The 24,987-nt window shown below is 47.8% G+C and overlaps 1 protein-coding gene across 1 annotated transcript in view; it reads right to left on the bottom strand.

The window, feature by feature from the left end:
* Positions 1 to 1,008: 1,008 nt before the first annotated feature.
* The window catches only part of CUNH9orf153 (chromosome unknown C9orf153 homolog), a 76,791-nt gene continuing 52,812 nt past the window's right edge, over positions 1,009 to 24,987 (bottom strand). Inside the window, exon 3 of the mRNA XM_032392923.1 lies at positions 1,009 to 3,413. Within this exon, the coding sequence (XP_032248814.1) occupies positions 3,163 to 3,413 (251 nt within the window). The 3' untranslated portion in view covers positions 1,009 to 3,162. The remainder of the gene's footprint in view (positions 3,414 to 24,987) is intronic.

Here is a 24,987-nt window from a genome sequence, read left to right on the forward strand (position 1 = left end):
TGTGTGTGTGTGTGTAGGTGAGCATGCATCTACCTGCCTGGGGATGCCCAAGGTCATGTCCTCACATGGGATGGGCTGGGTAGCTATCCCTGAGGATCTGAGGGGCTCTCACCCCCAAAGCGAACCTCATGGGAGGGTTGAGGCTGGCCTAGGACTGGAGAGCAGCCCTGCTCCTTGGACTCTGCACCCCTCATTTGTCCTGGGCCAGTCCCTGCCTCTCTTGACCTCAGGTTCTCAACTGTCCCCGAGGGTTGGACATGGAAATGCATGAACGTGGCCACTTCTCCAGGGGTAGGTGGGGGACAGGGGCACCAGGCACACAGACCTCCCCACCGACAGGGCCAGCCAGGTGTGTCACGGCCAGGTGCGCACGGGGGACCTGCGCACAGCACCTGTACCGTGGCCCAGCCCTGTGGCCGACGTGCCCAAAGCCAGTGGCCGCACGCCTGACTGGTCCCCATGTTCCCTCACCGCTGCCAAGTGCTCTGTGGCCCCAAAGTCTCCTGAGCTCTGGAGCCATGCCCCCCCCCTGCCCCGGGCGGCAAGCCTCAGGGTGCAAGGCCAGGCAGGTTGGACATCTGGGGACGAAAGGCGCCCCCACCCAGACTCCAACCCAGGGTCCAGCTAAGTGCGTGCTGGGCCAGGGGACCTGGAGGCAACAGTGGAGGCTGACTCTGGGCAGGGGGAAGATCAGTCCACTCCTTCCCGTTCTCCTCTACTCATTCTGCCTTGTCTTCCTGGCAGGACCCTGGGACGGAGGTCCAGCCTGTCCCTGGCTGGAGTCAGAGGGCGGGAAGGAGGCCAGGGCGGAGAGGCCCACCACCAGGATGCCCGCATGTGAGGGGGTTGTTACTGTAATTAGGGACCTTGTGGGCATTCAGGGGTTTTACCCCTTTTTAGATACGAGCAGTGACCCTAGGACTGGGCCCTGCCCCATCCTGCACCCCCCACGAGGCCCCACACCCCCACAAGGCCCCACATCCTTCCCAGCCCAGTCCTTGTCTGCAGCCAGTCCTCCCTCCAGCCCCAGGAAATCCAGGTGCTCCGGGGGCTGCACAATCATTCCATGCTGGAGCCCCAGCAGCCCTATGGGGCCTGGTTCCAGGTCCTGCAGCCCCACAGTGAGGAGAGGTGAGGCCGGGAAGGAGCGGGAGAGGGCAGAGTGGACTCTCCCTGGGGGCCCTGGCTCCCTGGTCAGCGCAGACCCTGTTGCGTGCTGGCCCCTAGGGCACCCAGACTCCAGCTCCCGGGCAGGCTCCGGGAGGGAGACCAGGGTGTGGCTCCTGCTAGCTCAGCCGTGTCACTCTGTCCTGTAGCTCCAGCCTGTCCCACCAGCAGGACTTCCTCTCCTAGTCGGCCAGCAACACCTTCAGGGCCAAGGAGAACAGGCCATCATGAAGCTCAGGGGCCCGAGCATGGCTGGGCAGGCAGGGGAGGGCTCGCTCTCGGCTCAGGGAGTCTCTGGCTGGGCTAGCGGGGACTCGGGAGCGCTGGCCTTCCAGCTCCTCTGCTGAGCAGCCCTGGGACTGGAGCCATTTGCCTCCCCTCTCTGGGCCTCGCTCTCCTCCTCTGTGCAATGGGGTGATGCTGAGGGATCGCTCCCATGGCAGGAACATGTGGGGTGCTGGTGATTGACCTAAGCTGGGCACAGAGCCTGGATTGCGGAGCGCAGTGGGGGATGGTGAGTGGTGTTGCCAGTGAGCCCCACCCCCACCACCCCCAAAGCAATCCAGCCCTTCCCTGCGGCCTCCAGGTCCCTGGCTCAGAGCCCAGGAGCAGTGGCAGACCACACTCCTGACACCAGGTCACTGTGGCTTTTCCTCAGCAGTGGGGATGCAGTGGGGGCCCCCTTCAGAAAGAACACACACAGGGCCAACTCCTCCCTCTGACGGAAGGAGAACAGGGAAGACTTTCCCTGGGGTCTCTCGAGTAAGAGAAGAGGAGGCTGTCCCCATGCCCAGACAGCCCTTCCCAGCGCCTACTTACCTAGTGGGGAGGCCCAGGAAGCCTTGCTGCACACAGTAAATCTAGACTTGAATAGTACATTGAAATCCTGCTTCTGTTAGAACCTGAGTGTTGGGGTTTGGTTCCTTCGCTTACTGGGCTGATGACACACACACTCTCCACGACTCCTCCTCAAATGAAGAGCTCTTGCAGGGTCCCTGGCCTCCTGGACCTGGGGAGGGGAGAGGGGCCGGTCCCCTCCCTGGCTCCTGAAGGAGACCCGTCCTCCCAAAGACAGGATTGTTTCGGGTCGTGATCCTGGGCCAGGGCCAGAGACAGCCCCTCACTGCTCCCGACTCGGGCTGAGGGGGCCTTTCTCAGGCACAGCAACGCCCACTGAAGGCGGAGGCTTCAGAAAGAACACACACCTGACCTGGTCCTGTCCCAGGACGGTGGCTGTCTTCCCCAGCTCCGGAGGAGGAGGGACATCCTCTGCTTCTCTGGGCCAGGGTCCTCTGACCCACGAGCAGGCACTGGAAGGTTTCTAGCCCACCTCTGGAAGTGCACCAGCACTGAGTGGGGCGATCACTGTCCGCACACGAACACGGACAACGTGCAGAGGAAGAGCAGGAGGTGATCCTGTGCAAATGGCCTGTGGGCCGGTGGGGCTGGCGGCTTCAGTGCCCTCCAGTGGGCCCCCTTTCCCTGGATGGGAATCCTCTTGGAGCCTGGTCTCTGCCCTCGGAGTTCCCTTCCTGCAGCTTTCTGGACCAAGGGAGAGACTGTGGTGTGGCTTTGAAGACTCCACCCCAGCCCCCTTCCTTCCGCACACATCACTGCCCCCCAAGAAGCAGGAGCTGCCGCTCCCTCACTGCCCCGCGCACGGCTGGTGGCACACAGTCCCTCCAGGGCCCAGTCGCTCTGGCTCCATCACATACACGGTGGCCGCGGCTCTCTGGCTGGGCAAGGAGTCCCAGAGAGCTCTCCTATCCTGGGATCAGGGTTCATATTCAGGGCCAGAGAAAGATGCCCCTTTTGTCTTCTGCTGGAGAAGGTGAGCTCCTGGGCCGGGTCGCCCTCAGGTGCCTGAGGACACAGAGGTCCCCTGCAGGTCCCCCGGAGAGAAGGGTAATGGGCACCTCTGTCCGGGAGAATAGTGAGCAGCACCCATCCCAGTCCGCAGGTGCGCCCATCACCTAGCAGTGCTCGGTCTCGGACTCACCCACGGAAACTCTGGCCCGGTTTTTCAAAGGGGTATTTCGAGGAGTATTCAGCACAGCGGTGGTGGAGAGAGCAGGGAATTGGAACACGAAAGCCCACAGAGATGGATGGGACCCACCGTCCTGGTGCACATGGTGGAGAGAACTGGGCAGCGCTAACGCAGGTGCGAGGTCTCTGCGCCCAGAGGGACACCTCGGGGTCCTCTCGCCCAAGACACGTGGACCCACCATCTGCATCCAGGACCCCACCTGTAAGACATGATGCGATATCAACAGGGAGACACAGATGTGATGTCAACACAGATGTGATACCAACAGGGAGACACACCTGGATGGAAAGAGGTGTGCAAATGTGAAAGAGAGAGCCAGAGACGAGATGTGCACAAAAGCCGTCCTGATGGTCAACTCGGGGTGGGACTTGCAAATGCCTCTTCTTCTCCCTTAGGTGGTGTTTCCAGGTTTTATGTAAAATGTAATTGTGTAATTCCAAAAAGAGTCAAGTCATAGGTTAAATGTTCTCCATGTCTCAGTCATCCACGAGCCGAGTACATTATTCAGTTTTCATTTTCAAGAATCTATTACAAGGACGATGTTTACTATAGTAAAATGAAGAAAAGCAGTCTAGAATGAAAGTAGCAAAGCCTCCCACCCAGGGGAGTCCTAACAGGGGGTGGTCACCTTTCCAGGCCTTCCCCTTCTGTCCCCATGTCTAAGTGTGCCTGTCCCTGTGTCCTGTCCCACAATTGCCTGCGGGTCCCTGTGTGTCCCCGTGGGAAGCAGACTCACGCCATCTGGACAAACGCGCCCTGACACCGCTCTGTGCCCTCAGCCTCGGGAGCACGGCCCCCCCCCCCCCCCCCACATTCTTTCTTTCCGTTTAGCCACACCCTTAAGGCCATCCTCTGGCGACGAGGTCCTCCATCCGCCCTGGAGATAGAACGGGGACACACACCTGTTCTCCCACATGCTCCCCCTGGGTGTCCTGCCGCAGGTGCTCCCAGCCTCTGGGGCTGTGAGAACAGGTCCTATCAGAGGCGGGGTTGTGGAGATGGACTGGGGTCTGGTGGTGCCCAAGACGTCCTTCTGTCCTTAAGTCGTCAGAAGAAACCATTTCTTGTCACCAGGACTTGTCTCCTTTTCTTCAGTCTCCCGGCTCCCTCAGCCTGTGGGGGTCGCTTTGCATGCACCCCCTTCCCAGAAGAGCACGCATGTGTATGTCGGGGGCATCTGCGTGTGCAGCTGTGCGTGTGTGGCGGGGCGGGTGCCGGAGTGTGGCTCTTTCTGGAAACTGCTTTCCCCAGGGGTGGATGCTGGCCCCTCCATCCCCCTCCTCCCTTGCTGTTTCTGTGTCTCTGCAAAAGAATGTCCCAAGAGCCCCGGCTCTGGAACAGGGGCCATTTCCGCTGTTTTGCTTGCATCATGGAGCTGCAGGGACCATCTACGACCTTGGTCCTTATTTATTTAGGACAGGCCTCCAGCAGTGAAGAGTCTCCCTCTCATGGAAAACTGAGGTGAGGTACTGTCTTCAGTCTAGCACATCCCCGGTCTCCTTGTCCACTCTTCTCCACGTGTGTTACCTCACTGAGTCCCCCTGACAATTCCATGGGGAAAGAGGGATCGTTGTTCCATGTCGCTGATGGGAACACTGAGGCTTCAGGAGACTTGCCCAATTGCACCCAACAGAGGGCAGAGCCAGGAATCGAACCCAGGGCCTGCAGGACCCCGCGTGGCCCACCTGACCCGGAGGCTGCACCTTGAAGCTGCGTCCTGGGAACCTTTGGTCTTGGTGCCCACATAAACCTCATCCTGCCGGGGGGCGGACAGGCTGGACCAGGGCCTGGGAATGCCCACAGAGCCCAAGGCTGGCCCTTCTCTGGCCACCCAGGCTGAGACGGGGAGGGTGTTAGGCCACAGGCCCCAGGCTCTTCTCCCTGCCCCTCCCCTGGGAGACAGGTGGACTCCATCCCCAACCTGCTCCTCTCTCTGTCACAAGCCACCATCTACCACCTCCCCAGCCCGAGAGGGAGGGAGGAAGAGCAAGAACAAACATAAGAACATGTCTATGGAGTTCCTGCTGGGCACCAGCGAGGACTTAATCCTCTCACTAAGGAAGACAGAGGTATCAAATCTGACCCATGAAAAAACTGAATCCCAAAGTTCATCAGTTGGCCAGAGTCTCCAGAAAGGAAGAGGTTAGATCCAGGATATGAATCTGTGCCCCATGATGCCAGAGTCTGGTGACCACCGCTGTGCACCTTGGGCCTTGGGACTAACCAGAAAAGCACTTTATCATCGTGTGATTGGGTTTGCAGGTTGGAGCAAAGCACACACACCAACGGTCTGGGACTCATACTTGCAGTGTCTTCTTCAATGTGGCTCTAGGTGATTTTTATTTCCGTATACTATTCCACCGTAAGACATGTCACTCTATTTACCCAGGCTGCTGCTGGGTTGTTTTCCATTGTGCGGCCAGGCAGAAGAACGCTGCTCGGAGCCCTGTCCACACACAGGTACACATCTGTGCTGTGCGAGTTCCTCACCAACACGAGGTGTGCCCAGGGTGGATAGTTCACCAATGTGGTCTCTGTGTGGCGGTATCTCCCTGGGGATTCCATTTGCATTTTCTTGAGAAGGAATGATGTGGAACACCTTTTCATACACTTAGTCCCACTTGGTTATCTTTCTTGGGAAATGCCTCATCAGATCTTATGCCCATGTGTTCTGGTGGATTGTCTCTATTTTGATAAATTTATGGTAGGTACGTATCCCAGATATGAGTCCTCTGTCCAATGAATAGATGGCAAATGTTTATCCCGCTCTGTGCCTGCTTTTTTTACTCTCCTGAAGGTGTCTTTTGATAATAATAGTCATCCATTTCGGGGCACCTGGGTGGCTCCGTCAGTTGATAGTCCACCTTCGGCTCATGTTGTGATTCTGGGGTCCCGGGATCGAGCCCCACGTTGGGCTCCCTGCTCAGCGCAGAGTCTGCTTCTCCCTCTCCCTCCATCCCTCTCCCGCTCATGCTCTCTCTCTCTCTCTGTCAAATAAATGAAATCTTAAAAGAAATAATAGTCATTCATTTCAATAACTCTCAATTAATCCATTTTTTCTTTATGGTTAGTACATTCCACGTTGTAATAAATCTTTGCTGGCCCCAAGATCTTGAAATTATTTTCTAAGGTATCTTTTAGAAAGATTATTGTCTGAAACGTCCACATTTATTTTAAAATCCGCCTGGTATTGATTTATGTTTATAGTGTGAGGTAAGAGTAAAGATGAATTTATTTCCCATATGGTAACCAGTTGACCCTGAACCACTTACGTGGAAGTACCCTCTCTCACTCCTCTGCAGAACCTCCTTGCTATAAACAATGTGTCCCTACAAGTGAGTCTGTGTTGGTCTTACAGGGGCATCTTGGTGGCTCAGTTAAGCCACTGACTCTTGATTTCAGCTCAGGACATGATCTCATGGTCATGGGATCGATATAACACCCAGTGCTCATTACATCTCATGCCCTCCTTAATGCCCATCACCCAGTTACTCCAGCCACCCCCCCTTCCAGCAACCCTCAGTTTGTTTCCTATGGTTAACAGTCTCTTATGGTTTGTCTCTCTCTCTGATTTCATCTTATTTTATTTTTCCCTCCCTTCCCTTATGATCCTCTGTTTTGTTTCTTAAATTCCACATATGAGTGAAACCATATAATTGTCTTTCTCTGATTGACTTATTTCACTCAGCATGATACCCTCCAGTCCCATCTACGTCAGTGTAAATGGTAAGATTTCATCCTTTCTGATGGCTGTGTAATATTCTATTGTATACATACACCACATCTTCTTTATCCATTCATCTGTTGATGGACATCAGGGCTCTTTCCATAGTTTGGCTATTGTGGACATTGCTGCTATAAACACTGGGATGAGGCGCCCCTTCGGATCACCCTCTTACACTGTTGGTGGGAATGTAAGCTGGTGCAGCCACTCCGGAAAACAGTACTGAAGTTCCTCAAGAAGTTAAAAATAGAGCTACCTTAGGACCCAGCAATTGTACTACTAGGTATTTACCCAAAGGATACGTATGTTGTGCCCCTGGTTTTTTAAAGACTTATTTGCACTTAAGTTTCCCAGGGGCCGGACTGACATCTGCTACATTGTTCTCAAACTCCCTCAAAATTCAGTGGATGCTGGGAGTTAAGGGAGAACGACAGGAGAGGAAAACTGCATTTTTAAATGTGTTCTGAAAGATCTATAGAGGCTGATTATTCTGAATTCTTAAAGTAATTTTACTCAGAACAAAAGAGTCACCCCCAAGCAAATAATAAAAAAGAAGAGGTAACCAGGGCGCCTGACTGGCTCAGTCGGAAGAGCGTGTGACTCTTGATCTCAGGGTTGTGAGTTTGAGCCCCACGATGGGTGCCGAGATTACTTAAATAAGTAAATAAACTTAAAAAAAAAAAAAAGAATAGCCATCCAAGTCAGTCACAGTTAATTAATCCAGTTTCCAAAACACCACTCCAGTGCAGGCTGTGAGCAAACCGAGAAGCAGGCTGTTTCACCTGGCCCAGCACGGCGAGTGAGCTCCCGTCCTGTCTTCCGGGCTGCTTCCCTCTCAGGGACTAGATTCTACTCCCTGTAGCTCTGTGGGGGACACAACAGCCCCTGCCCGGTAGGAGGGTCAGGTGTCACCGTCCCCATTGAACAGAAGAGGAAACAGGTCCAGATGGCTTAAGGACACTCAGCCAGTGGGCAGCATGGCAGGTCTCTTCACCTACCCACAGCTGCCCTTCGCAGACTCAAGTCTGAATGACTGCTAATAGCTCCCACCGGACATTCTCTCCAACGAGGTCCCAGCATTGACCAGTGTCTAAGCAAAGTACCGCTGTTTACCTCGTAGGACGGAGACCTGTTAAATTGTATTTGCATGAAGTGATCCAAGATAGAGATGTAGGAATTTGGATGAATGCAAGAAACCGCACTTCCGGACTCCTGACCTAGGCCAGAGGGAGATCTCTGCCCCCTTCCCCTGGCCCTGGGCTACCCAGACCCGCCTCCTCAGGCCACTCCCCCCATCCCTGGCCCTGGGGAGGAGGCTGCCCATCATTCCTGACTCACCATCATCCCCAGGTGTACCATTCCTGCCCTCTCCTCTCAGCTGCAGTCGAAGGCTTTAACTTTGCACACTTTGGGTCACAGTTGTGTCACTGTATATTAAATAATCTGAATAAATCAAGAGGTCTCAAAAAAAAAAAGCATATGGCTCAATTGCAGTGGCATCTACTTTTTTTTTTTTTTAAGTAATCTCTACACCCAATGTGGGGCTCATATTCACTACCCTGATATCAAGAGTCACATGTTCTACTGACTGAGCCAGCCACGTGCCCCCAGGCATCTGCTTTTTAATCCTTTATCCCTTTAGCTAAAGGATTGAGGTCTTGACACTGGGATTTTAGGGCAGACCTCAAGTGGAGAGGCAGCTTTCAGGCGTGTTGGCCTTGAATCCACAGCACACGGTGAGCCTGCCTCCCCTGCAGAACATGAAGTACAGAGCCTGTCACCCCAATCAAGCTAATGTTGGGCCCACTGTTGAGGAATATTGATTCCATGGGTAGAGGGGTGCCCATATCCTGGGTTTTCAATCAAGATCCTAAGCCATTGCTCTATACTTTGAGAATGCTGCCTTGGGAATGAAGGAAACGAAAGGTAACACAATACTGATCAGGCAGAACCCTGAGAGCATCTTCCAACCCATACACAGACCAGGTCAAGGCTGGGTGTTGGTTTCCTAGGGCTGCCATCACAAATTGCCACAAACTGGAGAGCTTAAAAAAACAGAAATAGGGGCGCCTGGGTGGCTCAGTCGTTAAGCATCTGCCTTCGGCTCAGGTCATGATCCCAGGGTCCTGGGATGGAGCCCCGCATCGGGCTCCCTGCTCAGCGGGGAGCCTGCTTCTCCCTCTCCCACTCCCCCTGCTTGTGTTCCCTCTCTCGCTGTGTCTCTCTCTGTCAAATAAATAAATAAAATCTTTAAAAAAAAAAAAAAAACAGAAATATATTCTGTCCCAGTTCTGGAGGCTAGCAGTCTGAATTCAAGGTGTAGGCAGGGCCATGCTCCCCTCTGAAGGCTCCAGGGGAGGATGCTTCCTTGCCTCTTGCAGCTTCCGGTGGATGTTGGCAAGCTTGGCACTCCTTGGCTTGTAACAGCGCCAGCCCACTCTGCCTCCGTGTCTGCATAGCCTCCTTCCCTGTGCAGATCTGTGTGTCCTCTCTTCTATAAGGACACCTCTCTTCTATTACGGCCCACACGAATCCGGTATAGACCTCATTTATGTCTTAATTTTATCTGCAGAGAACTTATTTCCTAATAAGGTTGCATATACAAGCACTGGGGGTTGGGCTTGGACATATCTTTTTGGTGAACACAATTCAACCTCTTACGGGGTACTGTACCTTGCTACACAAAGTACGATCCTCAGGCCCGCAGCACTGGTCTCACTTAGGAGCTTGGTAGAAATTTTGCGGTCTGCCCGGATTAGGAATTGCAATCTGCATTTCAGAAAGATGCCCTGGTGATTCGTCTGCACATTAAAGTCTGAGCAGCAGCTGTGTTACAGGTCTGAATGGTTCTGAATACAAAAGGGCACATGTTCTTTTCACACGTAACCGGGAAATAAGGGCTTATTTTCCCTGGAATTCCCAGCTAGAGGCCAATATCTTATTGGAATCAACTCTTTAACCCCACAGCAATACATTCTTTCAAGGATTTGAGCCGGTAGTTAGTTTTACAGGTGCCAAGTGATGTGGGAAACAAAGGCAGAAGAAAAATCATTAAATGTCCTTACTACCTACAGCCCACCGACAAGTCCTTGAGACAGGCCGAGTGACATTCTTCTAAGGGACTCAACTGCTTCGATGTTGACACTTTGCTAAGGGCAAAAGACAATCCTAGGCAGACCCCACCCCCCCACCCAGGATCTTGTAAGCCTACCTTTTTTTTTTTTTTTTAAAGATTTTATTTATTTATTTGACAGAGAGAGACACAGTGAGAGAGGGGAACACAAGCAGGGGGAGTGGGAGAGGGAGAAGCAGGCTTCCCGCCGAGCAGGGAGCCCGATGCGGGGCTCGATCCCAGGACCCTGGGATCACGACCTGAGCCGAAGGCAGACGCTTAACGACTGAGCCACCCAGGCGCCCCTCTTGTAAGCCTACCTTAACATTTAAAAATTCCTTTGGAAACTTCCTTTATCTCTAAACCCCCCAAGATACAAGATACATGTTGGCAATCACCCCCTAAGCATAGGGCCCACTGATATACATCTGAAGGGTCTCATGACTGAGTTTCTACTAAACTGTAATAAATGACCTTTCCTAACAATAGCTAACCCCCTCAGGATCCTGGAAACCTTGTTTCCAAAATACCTGGGAGGCTTACACTATCCCTAACTCCCATCCCACCTTGAAAGTATATCATGGGCCAATCCTCATGATCCCAGTGCCGGCCCACGGGTCCTGTCCCCGCGCTTTCATAAGACCACCTTTTTGTACCAAAGACGTCTCAAGAGTTCTTTCTTGGCTGCTGGCCTCGGACCCTCACGTCTTTCCTGCATTACCAGGGACTGATCATTGTCCCCTGTTATCTTGGCCCCTTCTTTGCAGTAGCAGGAACCTTGAGTTTCCGAGGGGCATGTGACCAGCCTGAATCCATTCTCCCTTTCCCCACCCGCCCTGGCAGGACAGTCTGCCCCTGGGGCTAAGTTCTGGCCCCTGGGACGGAAGGGGGAAGTGCGTAAGGGATTCTGAAAGCCAAAATAGACCGTCTGGGATGAAGAAGAACAATAGCTTTATTGCTTTGCCGGGCAAAAGAGGCTGCAGCAGTCTCTGGCCTTCAAAAATCTGTGAGCCCTCCTGGAGGAAGGGGCGGTGGGGTGGGGGCAGTTATAGGGAAATACAGGATCTGGCTGGTTTCTACAGGAATTGTGTATGCTGCTAGCCTCATTCTCCTGCCTTTAGGGGGGTACTGCGTTCCTGAAACAAAAGGCTAAGCAGGGAGGAGGGGAGGTTTGAGGAAGAGAAGAAAAAGGTTGCTTTAAAAGCAAGATTTGTGGGGCACCTGGGTGGCTCAGTCGGTTAAGCGTCTGCTCTGTTTCTGTCTCTCTCTCAAATAAATAAAATCTTTTTTTTTTTTTTAAGATTTTATTTATTTATTTGACACAGAAAGAGAACAAGCAGGGGGAGCAGCAGAGGGAGAGGGAGAAGCAGCCTCCCCGCTGAGCAGGGAGCCAGACATGGGACTCGATCCCAGGACCCTGGGATCATGACCTGAGCCAAAAGCAGACACTTAACCGACTGAGCCACCCAGGCGCCCAAATAAATAAAATCTTAAAAAATTGAGCCATTTTGATTTTTGTTCAATTTTGTTTTTAAGTGGTTTCACTGGGGCATGTCACCACAAGGAGGGGTGTGAGCTTTCTTTGCTCCATCCTCCATCCAGCTGCAAGGCTCCTGTGATGCTGAGTCTTCCGGAGCTCTGTGGACGCAGACTATGACTTAGTTCCAATAAGAAAAAAGGAAATAGAACCTTTTGTTTTTTGCTCAAGTATTTAAAAATAAGTGACAGGGGCCCCTGGCTGGTTCAGTCAGTCACATGCTCTCTTGATCTTCGGGTTTGGAATTCAAGACCCATGTAGGGTATGGAGTCTATTTAAAACAAAAAAAAAAAAAAAAAAGAAAAACTAAAATAAAAACAAAATATATTACAGTTCCAAATTCACTCTAGAAACTTTAGTAAAATTTTAGTAAAAAATCCACATTGTTCTGCATAGCCATTACTCAGATACCTAACAAAATTAATAACAATTTCCCTAATATCATCTGTACTGTCCTTATTCACAGTTCCCCAACTGGGGATTTGTCTTGACCTGTGTTTGCACAACAAGCCTGCTGTTTTCCTCTTAGCTGTTTATTTGTGTTTATTTGGGGTGGTTGATTGGGTACTGCCCCTCCCCCACAACCCCCCTGTGTCACTGATCAGAGCACAGGTCCTGAAGGAGCCCATCAGCTGCCCATTCAATTTCAGATCCTTGGTTCTTGGTGTTACCACTGGAACTAAGCACCAAACTGAGCTGCTCATCTCTTGCAAGACTTTGCCTCCAGTGGGTATCTCTGCCCCAGATTCTGCTTTAAGGCAAGAAGGGGAAACAGGAAACAGATTTACTCTCTTGCCTGAAAGAACAACAAAAAAGCAGACACACTTTCTCAAGTGCACCCAGAACATTTACCAAAATAGACCACATCCTGTGCCATGAAACAAGTCTCAACAAATTTAAAAAGATTCAAGTCATACAAAATATGTTCTCTGACCACAAAGGAATCACATTAGAAATCTATAACAGAGGGGGGCCTGGGTGGCTTAGTCAGTTGAGTGTCCAGTCAGTTGATTTTGGCTCAAGGCATGATCTTGAGGTCGTGAGATGGAGCCCTGAGTTGGGCTTCATGCTTAGCGGGGAGTCTGCTTGAGATTCTCTCCCTCTGCCCCTCCCCGCCATGCTCTTTCTCTTTTTAAAAAATCTTTTTAAAAAGATTTTATTTATTTATTTTTAAAAAATATTTTATTTATTTATTTGAGAGAGAGAGAGAGCACGAGCAAGGGCAGAAGGAGAGGGAGAAGCAGATTCCCCGCTGGGCAGGGAGCCTGATGTGGGGCTCAATCCCAGGACCCTGGGATCATGACCTGAGCTGAAGGCAGATGCTTAACCAACTGAGCCACCCAGGTACCCAATAAATAAATCTTTAAAAAAAAAAGAAAATCTGTAACGGAAAAAGCTATTGAAAATTCCCAAATAGTTAGCAACTAAATAAGACACTTTTAAACAGGGTGACAGAGGGAGAAGGAGAAGCAGACTTCCCACTGCAGGGAGCCCAAGGAACACAGGGCTCTATTCCAGGACCCTGGGATCATAACCTGAGCCAAAGGCAGACGCTTAACCGACTGAGCCACCCAGGCACCCCTGGATACAAAAATTCTAACAAAATTTTAGCAAATTGAATCCAACGATATATTAAAAAGATAATACAACATGACCAAAGGGGTTTATCCCAGGAATGCAGAGTTGGTTTAACGTTTGAAAATCAATTATTGTTAATTCACTGTATTAACTCAAAGACCAAAAACAAACAAACAAATCATATGCTCATCTTCATAGATGGAGAAAAGGATTTGACAAAATCTGACATTTATTCCTGATAAAAACTTTCCACAAACTAATGATAAAAGGGGACATCATCAATTTGGATAAAGGACATCTACAAAAAACCTATGTCTGATATCACACTTCATGGTGAAAGACTGAATACTTTCCCCCTCAGATCAGGAACAAGTCAGGAGTGCTTGCTCTCACCGCTTTTATTTAACACTGTACTAGGGGTACAACTGGTCAAGAAAAATAAATAAAAGCCCTAACAGACTGGAAAAGAACAAGCAAACTATCTTTTTTTGCACACATGAGCATCTATCAGATCATTTTACCAGATACTCTGAGGGAATCTGCAAAAAACCAACCAATAACATGAAAACTGCTAGAACCAAGATTTTGGCAATTTCTTCGAAGGTTAAACATACATCTGTTATGTGCTCCAGCCATTCCACTCCTAAATATTTATTATTTTTTTAATGTGTATTTATTTAAGTAATCTCCACATCCAATGTGGGGCTTGAACTCATGACCCTGAGACCAAGAGTCACATGCTCCCCCAGCTGAGCCAGCCAGGCGCCCCTCTACTCCTAGACATTTAACCAAAAGGAGATATTCATCCATACAAAGACTTGTACACATATGTTCATAGCAGCTTCGTTTGTAATAACCGAAATTGGAAACTCCCTCCATCAATGGGTAAATGGATTTTAAAAATGTGATATATGTATATACAGAATATTACTCAGCAATAAAAAGGAACGAACTATTGACACACACAATATGGGTGAATTTCAAAATAATTCTGAGTGGGGAAGCCAGACAAAAAAAGAATAAATATTGTATGATTTCATATATATAAAATTCTAGAAAATGCAAACAAATCTAAATGGGCAGAAAGCATAGCAGTGGTTGCCTGGGATGGGAAGTGGGTAGGGAAGGTCAGGAGGGAGGCTTTCCTTGGGGTCCAAGGACACTTCTGTAGGGGTTGGATATGTTCTCTACCTTGATTTGGAGGATCATTTCATTGATGTATACTGTCAAAGAGAAACAAAGCCAAACACTAGTTAAAGGCCATAGGACTGATGTTATTCAGTGCTATTGCGATGGGGGAAAGACCTCAGTATCACCTAAGCTCAACTCCCCAGAAGCAAAAGGCAGGAGGCCTTTTAATCAGTGGGGTGAGCTAAAGGAAAGCACTGAAGGACGTTCAGGGGGTGTGATGAAGACCATCTGTGTCTGCTAACTGGTGCTTATCCAAGTTAGGCTCCTTCCCTCCCACAGAGACTGGGAGATGGGGGGCCACATCCTTCCTGGTGGTCACATTTCAAAGGAAAGGCTCCCAGGTTCTTGAAAAAGACATTCTTGAGTTGTAAAAACATATATATATTTCAAAAGGACAGGAGAAAGGATTTAAAATTGCAAGTTTTCTAAAATAAATGCTCTAAGGAAAGGAGGTCAGGGGCTTATCAGGTCTTGGCTGGAACAAACAGTAAATTCTTCTGACAGTCTGAGCTTTCCCACACAGGGGCTCAGTCATTCCAGGGACATGCTTAGGCTGCTGGGCTCCATGCTAGAGTCTCTCAGTGTGGGGAGGAGCGGGGCAGGTTGGATGGAGTATTTGGTGCCAAGACTTTCACAGTTCTCGATACATATGTCAAAGATCAAACCATACACTTTAAATTTGTACAGTTTATTATCTGCAATGAATCTGTTTTATCCTCAATAAAGCTGCTTTTGAAAAGAAAAGAAAAGAAATAAAAGAAAAGGAAAAGAAAAGACAGGAGCACCTGGCTGGCTCAGTGGGTAGAGCAAATGACTCCATATCAGGGGTCATGAGTTCAAGCCCCATGTTGGACATAGAGATTACTTTAAAAAAAAGAAAAAGAAAAAGAAAAAGAAAAAAATCTTTAAAAAAGAAAGGAAGACAAAAAAAAATCTTATTGACTATGCCCTCATATGGGGGAGGGAACCAGAAATCCAGCCTCTTTCTTGATAAAATTTCTTGACTTTGGGACTGGATGTGACCAAGGCAAAGGCTGAATGTCTTTCCCAGGTGCAAAATTTCCTGATCTTCTCAGACATAACTTACTGTCTTTGGAAAGTCCAAGAGTCCCAGGATCCAAACGTTGTTTTGAATTGATCTGATGGACAATTTGATTTCTCTCTCTCTCTCTTTTTTTTTTTGGCTTACCAAATGGAAGGTATGCAATACTTCCTGATAATTTTTCTCCCAACTGGAAATTTAGCATAAACTGCACTTTAAGAAGTGGCATAAATGCTATAGAATTTCATTTTTTAAGTAGATAATACATTCACATGATTCACGTATTAAATATGGACAGTAAAAAGTGCCCCCTCCTGATCTTCCTCCAACCAGCTCCCAACCTGAAAGAAGATAGTCACTGTCATTAGTTTCTTGTATATCCTTCCAGATTTTCTATGTACATGCCCTCTATTCTGTTCATTGAACTCTTGTCTACCATTATGCCAATACCACGGTGTTTTAAACAGCATAGCTTTATAATAATTCTTGAAATCAAGTAGTGTTAGCTTTTCAACTTTGCTCTTTTCCAGACTTGTTTTGGATCTTCTAGGTCTTTTGCATTTCCATTTGAATTTTAGAATCAGTTTGTCCATTTCTACAAAAAAGCATGCTGAGATTTGGATCAGGATTGCATTGAATACACACACACAGTGTTGCTTCTCTTTACCTCAAATAAAGAATGCTATTTATAGAGAGTGAGTGGGGGGGGAGGGGCAGAGGACGAGGGAGAGAGAGGATCCTCAAGCAGAAGCTATGCTAAGCATGGAGCTCGACATGGGGCTTGATCTTACGACCCTGAGATCACGACATGAGCTGAAACCAAGAGTCAGTAGCTTAACCAATGGAGCAACCCAGGCACCCTAGAAGTTATTTTAAATTAAATTCAAAAGCTATCAAAAGCTATTATATTCATACTGTAACAAATTCAACATGTAGTGAAAAGTAAGTCCCACCCCACCCCAACTCCCAGTCTCAAAGTTTCTGTCCTTAGAGGAAAATCTCTGTTGCCAGATTCTTGGAAATGCTTCTGGGTTTATTCTCTGTAATTCACATCCTCTTCCTCCCCTTGCCACTTTCCGTCTCCATCAGTGGAAGCACATCATACATACTGTTCTGCTCCAGACTTTGGTCAGTGTCCAGAGGGTCCCGAGACGGTCCCCTCTCAGCACATGGGGCTCTGCCTTTTTCTTTTGACAGCTGCGTAGCCCTGTCCTCCACGCTTTAAAGCCATGCATTTAAACAATTCGTGCTCCGTTGACTCAGCTCTGAAGGTTTTTATCACACTGGCTTACCCCTGGCGGCCCCGCTATCAGCTGGGTGTATCCACTTCCATTCCACTTTATCTGATTTGTCATTGGTGAGCCCAAGAGATTTATGGAGTTTACTGAGGATAAGGACTCTGGTCTCCAAGGCTCCATCCCCTACCGCGAAGTGGTGTTCAGCTCTACAGACAGCAGATACAAAGAGAGAGCACAGCACAAAGTTTGCACCCAGCCAGCTTCAACTTTGCAGAGTAAGCCGGAGGAGCTCAGCAAGCATAAGCAGACTGGCAACTAGAGAGAAGGTGGCATCTTCGGGAAAATCTCTCCATGCTTGAAAGGCTGCTCTAAGGTCTGGGGTAACCCCCCTCTGTATTTGGATTCACTGGCAGAGTGTTTTTCTGGAATTTTCTCACCACTCCCTTTAGAAAGGGTTTTGAAAGTTGGGGAAAAATCAGTGTGTGCAGTCACCCACAGGGCAAAAAGCCAGTCGGGGTCATTCATGGTTGTTTTCACAATCGAGCCATGTTTGGGCCAGGGGTGGGGAGGGGAGAAGACAGGCTTGTGTCAAGCATTTTCTATAGCAGAGCTCAATCGACATCTACAAAGAAGGCGAGGTCACTTCTGCCTCTGAGCCCCCTCTCTGGCAGTGAGCGTCTTTGTAAGGAGCCAGCTGGGTCCCCCAGACACTATAGGCAGAGCAAAGGGACAGCTGTTCATTCATGAAGAACACTAGCTGTCTCCATAACAACCACTGTTAACCTGACTCTGCTGAGATACCAGAGTGGCCCTTGGTCTCCTGGTCTGGCTGCCACCATGCCGGTGGCCCCGCAAGTCCCTGCAGCACTGTGTCCTACCTGGGTCAGCTCCCGCTGGAATTGGGACCCTGAAGCTAATCGAACCGATGAGTGAGGCAGGGTGGTTGTCCAAGTCTCTTCTGGAATTATTTTGAAACTGATGCTCTGCGTGTCTGTAAGATCTAGCCTGGGAGCAACATGCTGTGTCTGGTTTGGGACTTATTTTCTTGGTGGTAAGATTTATATGTTGTCTAGCTTTTATGTGTATTTGTTTTGTTACCCATTGAGTAGCTGTCGCAAGAACAAGGACGACTTACTTAGTATCTGGAGTCTTGTTTTACTTGATATCTCCAGGCACAGGGCCACTTGAGAGAGAAGGGCCCTGAGAATTGTGAATTACGCACAGCATTTGCCCTTCACCTAAAACCGACATATTTGCACACTGGTGATCAGTAGGCGCATAAGATTTAACAAAATGCTGGAGCATCTGGGTGGCTCAGTCAAGTGTCCGACTCTTGATTTCGGCTCAGGTCATGATCTCGGGGTTGTCAGATTGAGCCCTGCGCTGGGCTCCCTGCTCAGCGGGGAGTCAGCTTCTCCCTCTCCATCTGCCCCCTCACTCATGCTCACTCTCTCTCTCAAATAAATAAGTAAAATCTTAAAAAAAGTAACTAAACCCATAAAGCACTATATATTTTGTAATATGTTTTAATAGCATATGAGTGTCTTTTGCATTTGTTCTCTCGTCTGAATCTATGGACCCTGTGAGGTGTACAAGGTTATTAAATAGGGAAATGAGGTCCAGGCTCCAGGTCACAAGGCTAGCAACAATTCCAGGAGTAGCTAATAAGCACTGGGCGTTTACTATGTGCTCGGCATTGTTCTAAGTGCTTTGAATATGTGTGAACTCATTTAATCCTAGCAACCCCCTAGACGTTGTTTTCTGCAACCAGACACACAGAGGGGAAGTTGCCCAGGGGCAGATAGGTAAGTGATCGGACCACAATGTGAACTAGTGAGTGCAGACCCATCCCAGCGCCCCTCCCTCCCAAGAGTCATCCCTGTGGAGTCCTTTGCTTTCCTTGTCCACCATAACCTCCACAGGAGCACGCCTATGTCCGTCTGGTTCACTGCTTTCTAGAGCACAAGGCAGGTGTCCCCAGAGTCTGGGAATACAGGCAAACACGCACAATGTCCCCGAGGACATCTTCAATTTGTAAAACACAAATGATGATTTATGTGTCCAGACTTCATGACAACCTGTAGGTACTCAACGAATGCATGCTGCATGAATGGAGGAATGAAATCTGGGCCTTTTGATCCTGACTTTCCACGACACTACTGTCTCTAGATAGTGCAGTCTAGTCCCTGTCATGGTTCTCTTCCCAGGAACACAGATTTGTGAGGGGCAAGATTGGATAATATAACTTGCTTTGCAACATCCAAGAAGGGGAAGTCATCCTCTCCATTAATATTTAATAACAGCGTTGGCCTCATCCTGCATGTCTGCAGGAAGTCCAGCCCGGTCTCCAGGGATTATGGCTAAGGATCCTGGGTGAGTATGTATGAATCCCTTCCTTGCCATATCCTGCTGGGTGTTCCTCACTTCTAGTCCATGTCTGGACCACTTTGATGTCAGCATGGTTGCAGCATAGACTTTTGGTTGTATACCTTTTGTTTCCTATTGTGCTGTAACAAATCAGTACGAATTCAGCAGCTTAAAACAAGATGAATTTCTTTTCTTATAGTTCTGGAGGTTTCAGAAGTGTGATGTGAGTTTCACTGGGCTAAAATCAAGGTGTCAGCAGGGTTGTATTCCTTCTGGAAGCTCTTTAGGAAATCTGTTCCTTTGCCTTTTTCAGCTTCTAGAGGCCCCCCCCACCACATTCCTTGGCTCGTGGCCCCTTCTATCTTCAGAGCCAGCAGTGTTGGTCTCTCTGGTCCTGCTTCTGTAGTCACAGCGACCTCTGACAAAAGCCAGGAAGAGTCTCTTCTTTTAAGGATTCAAGTGCTGATACTGGGGACGCCCAGATAATCCAGGATAATCTCCTTGTCTCAAGATCCTTCAGGACATCTGTGAAGTCCTTCTTGCCATATAAGGTGACATTCCCAGGTTCGGGGGATTAGGACATGAACATCTTTGGGGGGGCCAACTGTCCTGCCGACCACATGCTGATGTCACTCTGCCCTCCTTCCGCACTAACAGAACTTCTGATTTCTAACTGAATCCATGAGCACCTAAAACAAAAGTTACGTCTCCCAGCCTCCCTTTCGATGTGGTCACGTGAGTATGTTCTGGTCAATTAGACAAGTAGCAGCGTCATGTGGAACTTGATGGGTTGTCTTTAGAGGATGGAGGGGGCCTTTCTTCCCCTCCTTCCCCCTCCCTGTGAGCTGGCATGGGATCCTGGTGGCACTCAGGCAGTCACTTCAGATCATAGGTCAATGCCACAAGTTGGTGGAGCAACAGAGTAAGAGGACCCCAAGTTCCTGCTGGTCATCGCACCCCCCACTTCCCAGTCCTGAACTAGTTATCTTTGGATTTGGTTTACTTGAGAGAGAAAACAATGTCTATCTTGCTTGAATTTTCTCACTTTCAGATTTCTATCACTTGCCAGTGAATTTAATCCTTATTTATCCTGTGAGTTCACTTCATCCCAAAGTATGGGCACAGGCCTTGATTTCTCTTTTTTCCAAAAGGCACCGAGAATACAAGACTGTCCAGTCACAAACTAAAAATACAGAAAATTAAAATTTCACACTTGACAGAAGCTATTTCAGCTCTGGAAAGCCACTGGGCACATCTCTTTACAAGGGTCAGCCCTTCTCACCCCCACCCCCACCCCTTCCTGCTGCTGCCGTGTTGGGTAGGCTTCTTGCCTTCCTCCAAGGAAGCCCTCTCCTTTCTCCTACCTCCAGGGCCACCCTCCACATTACTTAACATTCTAAGAACTTCTGCAGAGCCATACTCTGCCCATAACAAGGACTGCCTTTAAAAAGCTATATAGGGGTGCCTGGGCAGCTCAGTCGGCTAGCGCCCTACTCTTGATCTCAGCTCAGGTCTTTTTTAAAAAATATTTTTATTTATTTATCTGACAGAGAGAGAGGGAGAGAGCACAAGCAGGGGGAGTGGCAGAGGGAGAGGGAGAAGCAGACTTCCCACTGAGCAGAGAGCCTGATGTGGGGCTCCATCCCAGGACCTGAGATCATGACCTGAGCCAAAGGCAGATGTTTAATTGACTGAGCCACCCAGGTGCCCCTCAGCTCAGGTCTTGATCTCAGGGTTATGGGTTCAAGCCCTGTGTTGGGCTCCACAGTGGGCATGGAGCCTACTTAAATAGTGGGGGGCAGGTGGCACCTGGGTGGCTCAGTTGCTTAAATGCCACACTCTTGATTTTGGCTCAGGTCATGATCTCAGGGTTGTGGGATGGAGCCCAGTGTGGGGCTCCATGCTGAATGAGGAACTTGCTTGGGATTCTCCCTCTCCCCTCCCCCCTACCACTTGCTCTCTTTCTCTCTCTCTCAAAAAAAAAAAAAAAAAAAAAAAAAAGGCAGTATCAATTATATTAAATGGTTAATATCTCAGTCTGAAGCATCTGCTTTTGGGTAGGAACTTAGCTTATTTATATGGGCATGACAAAAAAAAGGGGGGGCTCATGAATGTGATCCATCCATGAATGATTGGAAATTTTCCCCTCAAAATAAATGCCAGCCTCCATCAATCAGTGTTTACAAATATAGTATGTTACAATTTCTAGCCTCAAATATATGGATGTCCACTGTGAGAGCACACTTCTACAGTTACTGGGGACAGTGGGGGCCCTCCAAAAAGAAGACTGGCAGAAAGCTGAACACCCTGAGAGAAATGAAACCAAGAGACAAAGCGAACAGTTTTGTGTTTGGATTCAGAAGAAAGCGGCTAAGAGCAATGACTGGTGAGACCCATCACAATAAGATGGGGAGGTGCATGAGCACTGCGGAAGGAACATCTGGGCAAAAGGACTGCAATCTCAGAGATGGGGGCAAACTGCAATGGCCACAAGTGCTTCCCGTCTGCAGCAAGGAGGGCTTGAGCAGAAAACCTCTCCCTCGGTTGGATGGAGGGGACAAGGGGGATGAGGAAGAGGCCACACCGAGCGGCTGTGAGAGAGGCACCTGATGCAGCTCCTGCTGAAGCCTCCAGGACATCTTTTCAAGCACTCTCACTGCAGGTGCACAAGATGGTTTGTCAAGATGGCCACGTGGTCCCTGCGCCTGGCTTCAGATGTAGGGAGACAGTCACTGGCTAGTATTGTGACTGAGGCAGAAAGGCAAGCAGAGGTCCTGGGGACATTTGTCTCAAAGGTGCGTGCCATCTGTGCTGTAATAAACCACAATCAGGGTCTTATCACTTTAATTGCTAGCTTTATTAAATATCACAGCAGAGTGCATCTGGCCACACACAAGTTCTCTTTGAGATATATGAACACTTTGATCTGTAGTAACAAAGCTGGGATTCAATTCAGGATTTTAAGCCTGAAGCTGATCATGATCATATTTGTGTTTGTATTATTCAGTTGTTGGCATTGTAGTGTTTCTTCTCCTTTTTTTTTTTTTTTTAAAAGCAGATACTTGATGAAATATACTTTCTTAAGAAGCTGATCAGTTGTATATAAAAAGATTTTGGGGTTAGTTGTTTTTTTCCAGGCTCTGAGTTTCTGCATTAACTTTATTCCCTTTTTTCTTTTTAAAGATTTTATTTATTTGAAAGAGAGAGAGAGAACGAGCAGAGGGGCAGAGGGAGAGAGACAAACAGACTCCCCCCTGAAGGGGGAGCCCGTTGTGGGGCTCGATCCCAGGACCCTGTGGCATCATGACCTGACATTTAACAGACTGAGACACCCAGGTGCCCCAAATTTATCCCTTTTATTTCAATGGTGAATTCACTTGATGCTTATTAAAAAAGGTTCAATCACGGCACCTGGGTGGCTCAGTCGGTTAAGTGTGCCTTCAGCTCAGGTCATGGTCCTAGGGTCCTGGGATCGAGCCCCATATCGGGCTCCCTGCTCAGCAGTGCGTCTGCTTCTCCCTCTGCCTGCCACTCCCCCTGCTTGTGCTCTCTCTCTGTCAAATAAATAAATAAGATCTTAAAAAAATAAAAAATAAATAAAAGTTTCAATCAGTACTGAGGTCTGTAGGTTGAAATTCTAGTTGTCTTGTCCACTCCCCCAAATGTCAGTTCTCAGAGGTAATCACCACTAACTCTTGATTTGGACCCTTCCAGATATTCTCTATGCATTTTTCTATGTATGCAATTAGCATGACAGGTTTAAATTTGAAGTTTGTGATTTTAAGCTTTTTAATTTTTTATTTGACAAAACCCCAAAACAACAAAAAAGTAAATATCTCTCATTACAGCAAAACTTAAAACAATTAAAAAAAGATATACTTCAAAGTTCCATTTCTTTCCAAAGTAACATCTTCCCCAAGGTAACCGTTATTTACATTTTGTGCATTTTATTCCTGAATTTTACCCACATGTTCATTGTCATTTCATTTTTTTAATAAAGACTTTTTAAAAAATAATTTCTACATCCAACGTGGGGCTCAAACTCACAACCCTAAGATCAAGAGTTGCATACTCTATAGACTGAGCCAGCCAGGCGCCCCCTACATTGTCCTGTCTATACCTATTTCCAAATCATCTGATCACAAGTCTTTATATTGATGAAATACAATTATGTTACGCATTTTGATTTGCAACTTGCATTTTGCAACTTAATATATCCTGGACATTTTGTCAGGTTGGTTATTCTAGATTGAATTTGAAAAACTCTTTTAAAGCAAGTCCATGATAGCATGTCATTTTACTCCTACGTACTTCAATATGTAGTTCTAAAACACAAGAACATTTTTCTATTAAAAGCACAATGTCATTATTACTTCTAACAAAAGAAATGATGAATCCTTGATTTCTTAAGAAACCCTATTCTAGGGGTGCCTGGCTGGCTCAGTTGGTGAAATGTGTGACTCGATCTCGGGGTTGTGAGTTTGAGCCCCACGTTGGGTGTAGAGACTACTTTAAAAAAAATCTTTAAAAAGGGTGCTTGGGTGGCTCAGTTGGTTAAGCGGCTGCCTTCGGCTCAGGTCATGATCTCAGGGTCCTGGGATTGAGTCCCGCATTGGGCTCCTTGCTTGGCGGGGAGTCTGCTTCTCCCTCTACCCCTCCCCCCTGCTTGTGCTCTCTCTCTCTCACTCACACTTTCTCTCTCTCTCAAATGAATAAATAAAATCTTTCTAAAAAATCTTTTAAAAAATCAGATTATTCTATAGTCAAAATTTTCTGATTGCATAAAAAAATCAGGGATGTATAAAAAATGTATTCTATAATAAGTTTGCCTGAGTCAAGATTCAGATAAGGTCCACGTGTTATATTCGTTTTATTTCTACAGCACCTACCCCTCCCTATTTTGCACATGCTTTATCTTATAGAATGTTCCATAATTTATCTGTTTGTTTTCTCATGGTGTTATCTAACTTTTACTCCACCCTTTTATTTTATCTCAATTGGTAGTTATATTTAAAATCTCAATTAGATTCAGGTTGAACATTTTAGGTAAAATTGTTTCCTAGGTGGTGCTGTACACTTTATATTGCATTCCTCAGGGACACACAATGTCTAGCTGGTCCACTTTTAGTGATACTGAGATTGACCACCAGGGCCAGGGCAGGGAAGGGTATCAGGTTTGAAGACATAAAGCACATCTTTATAAGACCTGAGCTGAGATCAAGAGTCAGAGGCTTAACTGACTGAGCCACCCAGGCACCCCATAAAATGTCTTTCTAAACTTCAAAAACCATCTGTTGACATAGCAAGAGCCAAAAATTGGTTGATTCAGATCACTGAGTTTGTAGCCATTGAAAGGGTACAGAGAGGATATCATGTGAAAGCTGTTCTCACAAGAATAAGAAGGCCTTTTTGATGAGGGAAGGGGCAAGGGGATGGTATGTCTGTGTGTAGAGGTGTGAGTGGGAGAAAATAGGGTGAGGTTGAGAAGGTGGGGAATAGAAAAATCAAATAGGTTTGGGGAAATCTGAAATCTTTTTGGCTACTCCTTCCCCAGATATAGCCTTAAGAAGATTCAAACTTGGTATTCCAGATAGTACCATATTCAACACAGTGCAGGAGTGATAGGAGGTTTTTACTGAAGTGGGATTAAGAGACAATTCAGTTTTCAAGGTCTGTTTGTGACTAGAGAAGATCCTGTCTTAGAGGTCAAATTAAGCTATCTTTGGTCAATGGGAGCCCTTCAAGTTGACTTCTCACCCTTTTGTTAGGACTCCAGTAGCTTTGATAACTTCCTTGCTTTCTAACATGATAGGAAATCCAGGCTTACCTTGTACATTTCCAGTCTCAAACCTGGAATAAGTGATTTTTCCAAGGAGTTCTGGTTCCTTTTAATGGCAAGTGATTTGGAGAATAGTTCACATGCTAGGGGTGTTCACTGAAACTGAGATTGTTGGGGTTTTTTTCCCCAAAGCTTTTCCAGTGGA

The sequence above is a fragment of the Phoca vitulina genome, unplaced genomic scaffold (genome assembly GCF_004348235.1).
Source record: "Phoca vitulina isolate PV1807 unplaced genomic scaffold, GSC_HSeal_1.0 scaffold70, whole genome shotgun sequence".
In the NCBI taxonomy this organism is placed as follows: domain Eukaryota; kingdom Metazoa; phylum Chordata; class Mammalia; order Carnivora; family Phocidae; genus Phoca; species Phoca vitulina.